The 8287-nt window shown below is 37.8% G+C and overlaps 1 protein-coding gene across 1 annotated transcript; it reads right to left on the bottom strand.

Annotated features, from left to right (window-relative positions):
• Window positions 1-267: 267 nt before the first annotated feature.
• LOC109237112 (cytochrome b561 and DOMON domain-containing protein At3g25290-like) lies at window positions 268-1186 on the bottom strand. The gene has a single exon (XM_019403373.1). The coding sequence runs from the start codon at window positions 1149-1151 to the stop codon at window positions 423-425; it is 729 nt and encodes a 242-aa protein (XP_019258918.1). The 5' UTR covers window positions 1152-1186; the 3' UTR covers window positions 268-422.
• Window positions 1187-8287: the final 7101 nt, after the last annotated feature.

The raw sequence follows: 8287 nt of genomic DNA, 5'->3' as shown, positions 1-8287 counted from the left end.
AATTGGAAGCACTTAAGGAAGATCAACGTAAATAATGCATTTATAAAGATACAAATTAAGAAGGAACTTAGGGAGGGGATTAGTATGCTAGCAGGATCTAGAAGAGCTAGAAATTGCCCAATTTTGATATAGAGGATATGTAGTTAGAGTAGATTAGTCATTGTTTGTTTTTTGAAAACTAGAGAGATTCTGATACTAGTGGATTGGAACAGCTGGCTGCTCTTAGTTTGTAAATCGTTTGGTTGTTATGGTAATATTCATAGATTAGTGCCAAAAAAACATTATAATAAAATGTATACAATTAAACATAAATGTCGAATATTTGTAGACGGGTTTTCCTTTTTCACTACCACTAGCAGTCGTTATTACATTGACAAAACAAAAAACAACCAGAAAAGGACAAAAATTAAATTTAAGCGCATCTAAAGCTGCAAAAGCAAAACTCCAAGGAAGAACAAGAAGGCAAAAACACCATTTTCACTCTTCAAAGTTCTTGAAGATCCTCCGGTCTCATTTCCACTTTGGCTACTACTATTACTACTACTAGCAGAGTAACCGGCATTCTTATTCCCATCACCGGCAGAAGAAGTAGCAGCCAAATCCAGAGTAGCTTTAGATGCCAAATTTTCAGTATCAAACTTATGTACCACTGGTTTTCCATCTTTCACCGCGGGTCCCACCTGCCATACTTGGTTCACCGTCGTTGTATTTTCCGGCAACTCCAACGTGGCAAATATTTTCATGGTCCCATTAGATGACTCTGCTTTCGAATCCAACACTTTGTACAAAAGCTTAGACTCTGTAATTGATTTGTAGGAAGTAAGGTTGTATGTTTTGACAACCATAGCGCCTTTGGGATCTTTGAATGCTATAAGGGATTGTGTGCCAACCATAGCTGGGGCGGTGGGGTTGAGACCCCAAGCGATCCAACCATCAGAGGAAGCAGGAGAAGCAATGAAGGCAACAGAGAGAGTGGATTTAGTGGGGTCAAAGGTCCAGTGGAGGAAAGATTTGAGAGCAGGAAGATCAGTACAATTGGTGAATTTGGTGTTGCTGGAAAATGTTTGAGATGAGCAAGTTAGAGATGTGGAAGGTGAGATGAAGAGAAGAACAACAAGGGAGGCAAGAAAGAGGTGAAAATGAGAGGCCATTTTTTGAGCAAATGTGCTAGTGTTAAAAGAGTGTCGAGAATATTTTTAGGATAGGGGGGTTTTTATAGGGAAAAATTTAAAGGAATGTGGAGAAGTGGTGCCTTTGGGTTAGGCCTGTGCATATATCGGGTAAAACCGATAATCCGAACCGTTAATTTTATTCTGTTATCGGTATCGCTTTATTGGGTTAACGGTTCGATAACGGTTTAAAATTTTTTCATTATTGGGTTATCGGTTCGGGCCTCGGGTTACCAATTTTGTTAATGGGTTAACTGATAACCCAATAAGAACTAATAAAATTACAACTTTACCCTTAAGTATATACATATGCTAGGGCTTCAGTTTATTCTCTCCTATTCTTTCTCACCCGCACTCTTCAGTTGCTTCATCTTCATTCTTCAGTTTCGGGTATATTTTTGAAAATTATTCTTCCGTCCAATACGCTGAGCTTTGACAATAGGACAACATTTTATTGCCTTCTAGGTGTTTTTTATTTCTGTGTTAGTATTGCCCATGCACAGATCAAGGTTTTACTCTATGGTTTCTTTTTTTAGGTTAGGCATTTGACAAACAACATCCAGTTTATCTTGGACCGTTAGTACTATATGTTTCGACTTATTAATTTTAAGGTGAAATTGCTACTACTTTTGTGTTATTATTAATGTATTTGGACAACTGTTGTTGAAGAATTAGTACTATTCCAGTTGTGGCCACTGGACAGAACGCAGAAATGGTAGTACATTATATGTGAATTCTTCTCTTTTTTGCTTAACTCCAGTGAATTGTCTTCTCTTTTTTCCTTAACTCTAGATTGAGTTATCTTATCGGGTAAACCAATACCCGAACCGATAATGATTGATAACCGATTAACCGATATCTTATTAGTTCGGTTATCGGTTTATCAAATTTGTAAACCGATAACCGATATGCTAAACCGATAATATTCATAACCGAACCGACCGATGCCCACCCCTACTTTGGGTAAAGGGTATTGGGGCGGGTTGATGCCACACATGATTTCTTTTGGGGGCGACACAAGTAGATGTGCTAGGAACATGTACCATTAAAAATTTGTTGCTTTGGGTCAATAATTTCCACGATTTCTCATTCTAAGCGTCCAAATAATGAATAATGAACGCACATTGTAAAGCAAGTCCATGTGACTCTAAATTCCTCGTTAAGGAACGGAAAATATTTCAAGCAAATGTGCATTCCCATTTTCCTCGAATGAATAGGCTCCTTTTTGCATTCTTGAATCAATTTTTCGAAACTGGGCCAAAAAATAAGGGGACAATATTCTAAAACCAACACATTATCATCTAATTGATTTTTTCGTTCTGATACTCAATCTGAAAATTATCCGTATTTATCAAATATTACTGGATCAAATCGCAAAGAAATTGCGGAGAAAGAGGTGGTTTTTTCTCAAATAAAATGAAAATTGAGTTCATGTAATGGGGGAACATTTCCAATCAAAAGGGGTGAGGGTTAAGAATTCTTTAACTTTTAGACAAAATTAAGGGAAAGACAAAAAGACATTTCTTCTATTGGCCACTATTTCAACCTTTAGAATTAGACAAGAACCATTTAAGTCCCTCTTTTTTTTCTCTTTTTTCCATTTCCCTTTTTAGGCTGACCAAAGTAATCTAATCCTAATTCTCCTACACCGCGTTTTATAGAAGAATTAACCCAAAGAGGCGCCCACCTAATCTCGTAAACTAAAAATAGCCGAAGATGTACAATATATGTATAATATAGGTATAATTTTATGTATAATCTATGTATACCGACTAGATAAGTAAACATTGAATTTGGTCGGGTATTTGTGTAACAATCCCTAATTTGTAGGTAATATACCACAATAGATATACTAAGAATATAAAAACAACTGTATGGGAATCTTATATTTCAATTGGAATCCCTCTATGTCTGACAACTCAAAATAAGGTAAGGACTATAAACTAAGTTTTTCTATTAACCAAGCTAATCGACGTAACATCTATTGTATAGTGACAGAAGTGGAACAAAAACAAAACTTTCCATTTAGTAAGAAAGTCAAACGTAAATGCAACATTGAATGTGGACAGCGTAGTTGAAGAAAAAGAATAAAGAAGAAGAAGAAGAAAGAAGAAACAGTTAGTTAGTGATAGAGTGATAAGTAAAGCATCGACTATCAAATCTACTTATTCCAAATTTTGGAATGCGTCCGCGACAAAAGCACAACATGCAATTCAGAATAGCAGAAAAGGCGGGTCAATGTAAGTTTTTCAAAGAGAGCTGCACCATAAACGAAAGAATAAGAACCAGAAACAGACGGATTACAAATTCAAACTTCGTGAAAATAGAGTGCAATAAAAGAAAAAGACGGATATAGGTGATATTTATTAGTTGAAATTAAGATTTAATCACGTAAGTTGTATGTTATGTTAGCCATGAGTCTTTAGTCTTGTTAGGAACCTATAGGCTAATGAAAAATTTAGAGAATTTGTCGTCAGGGGTGGAGCTAGTACGAGAGAAAGGATTTCAATTAAATTTATTTCGTCGAGAATTATACTGTGCAAATAGGATAAAAGGATTTTTTTTTATAATAAATAGATTGTGTAAGAAAAATGGGCTTACATTATTAAATATTTTATTTATATTTAGATGTCCGGGTTTGATAATAGTCCATAAACCTGAGCCCAATTATAAATGTGATAATTGGTTATTGAGATATACTTTATGTGCTTGGTATGTCTAGTACGGCGGTGAATGTAGGCTCGACCCGATGAGGCCCGAAATGGGAGGGCCCATCAGGATTTTATTAATTACATCTAGGTCCCCTCTCTAGCCCTTATATAAACACATAGTCAGATTTATTTCATAACATCTATGTGGTAGTTGTCCCATTGACGCTGCCATATTGGAGAAAGGATAATAGAGAAAAAGACCTAGTCCTTCGTCAATCCGCGATATTGCTCAAATAGGTACGCAATCGTTCTCGCTAATCTTGATTTATTTTGTGTCTTAATATCATGTTTGATGACCTTTATCGATGATTATTCCAGATATTGCTATTTATCTAATTAAAGAAAAATCTTATTCTCGTGATGTTTTAAAAAAAATCGGGTTGGAGTTGAGAAGCAATTGCGAAAATGCTATCAAGGTTATGAGATCTGATTGTGGTGGGGAGTATTATGGAAGATACACAGAAATTGGTCAACACCTGGACCATTTGCTAAATATCTTCAAGATAACGGAATCATTGGCCAAGTAACCATACCTGCAGACTCTGAGCAAAATGGTGTGGCAGAAAGGCGTAATCGCACAGTGATGGAAATGAAAAGAAGCAATATGAGTCGGATGGGGTGAAGCTATTAAGGCTGTTGCTACTTAAATCCTGAATCGAGTTCCGAGTAAAGTTGTTCCTAAGACTCTTTTTGAGCTATGGACTGGAAGGAAATCAAGTGTGAATCATTTTCGAGTTTGGGGATGTCCTGCAGAAATTAAGATATTTGATCCGCTGCACAAAAAAACGATCCTAGGACTATTCGGTGTTATTTCATGGGATACCTAGATCATTCAAAAAGGTATATGTTTTTTTGTCTCTCTCGTGGCACTAGAATTGTTGAATCACGGAATGCAAAATTTTTAGAGACTGATTTTGCTGATGGAAGTAACTCTGAGTCTAGTGAGCCAAGGGGAAGCAGTGCACGGGATATTGATCCTATGGTGATAAAAGATGAGAATATTAAAGCTAATGATAATTCTCATCGTAGATCACAAAGAGAGAGGAGATCATCTATTTCTATTGATTATGAAGTATATTAGGGTGAGGCTGATTACGATATTGGTCAAATTGAAGATCCTGCGACATATAATCAAGCTCTTAAAGTCATGAATCAGAAAAAAATGGCTTAATGCTATGATAGATAAGAAAAAGTTCATGTATGACAATGGCTTCTAGGACATTATTGAGCTACTGAGTGGGAACAAACCAATAAGTTGCAAATGGATTTATAAGACCAAGAAGATAGTCATGGAAATATTGGTCAAGTTAAGGCTCACTTGGTTGCAAAGGATTTTACTCAGAAAAAGGGAATTGATTATAATGAAAGCTTTTCTCCTGTATCCACTACATATGGTTTCGGAATTATCATGGCGTTGGTGGCTCATTTTAACCTCGAGTTACACAAGATGAATGTTAAGACATCGTTTCCAAATGGAGAGTTGTCTGAGATAATTTATATGAAAAAACTTGAAGTTTTCATCGAAAGTGAAAATGAACACTTAGTATGTATGTTGAACAAGTCTATATATGGTCGGAAGCAAGTTTCTAGTCACTGGTATTTGAAATTTGATAGTGTTGTGCCATCATTTGGTCTGGTAGAGAACAAGTTTGATGAATGCATCTATTTGAAGATTAGTGGAAGCAAATTCATTTTTTTGTCCTCTATGTTGATGATATTCTACTAGGCAACAATTATTATGGATTGCTTTTTGAAACCAAACAACTCTTGTCAAGACACTATGATATAAAAGATCTTGGAGATGATTCTTTTGTTCTGTGTGTCGAGATTCTTCGTGATAGATCTCGTAATGTCTTTGGGTTGTCTTAGAGGTCCTACGTGGATCGTATTCTTTCCAAATTTTTGATATTTAATCTTGGAAGCCTGGATATATACGGATGGTCAAGGGAGAAAAATCGAGTAACAAACAATGTCCTAAAAAGATATTGAAAGGGAAGCCATGAAAAACACTCTTTATGCTAGTGCAATTGGCAATTTTATGGATGCTCAGGTTTGACTTGACCTGGCATAATATGACGACCCGGCCGGTCGTCTTGAGAGTTATAGCCCGATCCCCTATTAACTGCTTTCCTCGTATCTATTTCTGCTATTGTGTCTTGCCGGGGGGTTTCGCTTTGGTTTTTAGAGTGTTTTGGGATACTTAGTCCCTAAACGGGAGCTTAAGCCTTAGGATTTGGACTACAGTGGGAACTGTGTGAAGACGACTCAGGAATGGAGTTCCGTCAGTTTCGTTAGCTCCGTTAGGTGATTTTGGACTTTCAGAGATGTGTTCGGATTGTGTTTTGGAGGTCTGTAGCTCATTTATGCTTGAAATTTCGAAAAGTTGAAGTTTTAGAGATTTTGACCGGTAGTGGAATTTTCGATATCAATGTCGGACTCCGAATCCGGAAGTTGGAGTAGGTCCAGGGTTGAATATGACTTGTGTGCAAAATTTGGGGCCAATCGGACGTTGTTTTATAGGTTTCGGCATCGGTTCTCGAATTTGGAATTTTCAAGTTCTTTAAGTTTGAATCGAAGGATGATTCGTGATTTTAGCGTTGTTTGAAGTGGTTTGAGGGCTCGACTAAGTTCGTATGGTGTTTTACGATTTGTTGGTATGTTTGGTAGAGGTCCCCGGGGCCTCGGGTGAGTTTCGGGTGCTTAACGGATGGAAAATTGGACTTATGCAAATTCTGATGTTGCTGGTTTCTTGTGTTTCGCACCTGCGAAGGAGAGACCGCACGTGTGGACTCGCACATGCGGAGAAAAGGGCGCAGGTGCGTTGTTGGTCATGCGAGTCTGTGAGCGCAGATGCGAGATGAGGGCCATAGAAGCGGATTTGGGGAGGAAGCTGAGTTCCGCAGAAGCGGACAAGTGAGCGTAGAAGCGGGTCCGCAGGTGCAGAGGGTAGTGCGCAGGTGCGAAGCCTGGGAGTTTAATGAATCTCTGCAGGTGCGGAGTCTTAGTCGCAAAAGCGGGACCGCAGATGCGGATAAAGACCCGCAAAAGCGGTTTGATTGGTAGAAAAGACCTAAGTGCGTGGGTTCGAATTCATTTCTTCATTTTTGGACTTGAGAGCTAAAAATTTGGCGATTTTTCGAGGGATTTTAGAGGAATCTTTGGGATAATGATTCCTAACTCGATTTTGGTTGTATTTCATTAATCTATAGTTGTTTACTTCATTAAATTAAGGAAATTGGGAGAGAAAGTTGGAAAATGGGGGAAAAGTTCCTCAACCAAATTTTTGAGTTTTGATTGGGATTTAGACATCAGATTTGGATAATTTTGGTACGAGTGAACTTGTGAGTGAGTGGGTGTTCATATTTCGTGACTTTTACCCGATTTCGAGACGTGGGCCTGGGGAGATTTTTTAGGGTGATTTTCCAATTTCTTGTTTTAGTTTTAATTTCAGTAGCTAGATTAGTTCCTTGTAGTTATATTTAAGTTATGTAATTGATTTTGGCTACATTTGGGCCATTTGGAGTCGGATTTTCGTGGCAAGAGCATTGTTACGGATTAATTGAGCTTGATTCGAGGTAAGTGGCTTGCCTAACCTTGTGTGGCGAACTCCCTCAAGGATTTGGTATTGTTTTAATATGTGAGTGCCGTGAGGTGACGAGTACGTACACGAGTTGTTGTAAAAACCCAGTTTCTACTAAGTAATAACATGTTTTCCTTCTTGTTTGAGTCATATCAGCATGTGTAGTATCCTGCTAGACTATAATAGCATACCTACTTGCCTTAACTGTTTATCTGAACTACGTGCAACATGTTTAGTGAATTTACCTATTTTACCTTAACTTGTACTTAGGCTGAATTGTAGGATTTCGTGTTATAACTATTGAATTCTATTTTTTAGCCTGCATATTTACTTTAGGACTATGAAACGGTATTCCGGGAGATTTTTCTGTTCTGCACATTTACTTTGGGACTACGGAATAGTATTCTGGGAGATCTTCCTGTTCTGCATATTTACTTTGGGACTACAGAACGGTATTCCAGGAGATCCCCCTGCATATTTACGTTTGGGAGTACGAGACGGTATCTCGGGAGATCCCCTATTGTTATTTCTGTATACTGAGCTGTTACCTCCTATGATTTCTTTCTTGTTCAATTTCAGTCTTTATTTTGCCCCCACTCCGTGTGTATGCTGTTCTTTCTTGACTTAAACCACTGGCCTTGGCCTTGAGGTCTGTTGCTCCTTCACTTGCCATGACAACTGATTTCCATTCGAAGACCCCGCTTGTTCCTTGACTAACTACTTCCTTTGTAAACCTTAACACAGAAAACACCTCTTCTCGCTCAAACCCAACACCTTCTATCTGTTGCATTGCTCCTGAACTGACATTTACCAACCTTTGTGTCTCA

The sequence above is a fragment of the Nicotiana attenuata genome, unplaced genomic scaffold, assembly GCF_001879085.1.
Source record: "Nicotiana attenuata strain UT unplaced genomic scaffold, NIATTr2, whole genome shotgun sequence".
In the NCBI taxonomy this organism is placed as follows: domain Eukaryota; kingdom Viridiplantae; phylum Streptophyta; class Magnoliopsida; order Solanales; family Solanaceae; genus Nicotiana; species Nicotiana attenuata.
This window is presented reverse-complemented; position numbering and strand designations above follow the sequence as displayed.

Excerpts from the sequence above, each read along its gene's own strand:
- LOC109237112 (XM_019403373.1), bottom strand. The coding sequence starts at position 1,151 with ATGGCCTCTCATTTTCACCTCTTTCTTGCCTCCCTTGTTGTTCTTCTC.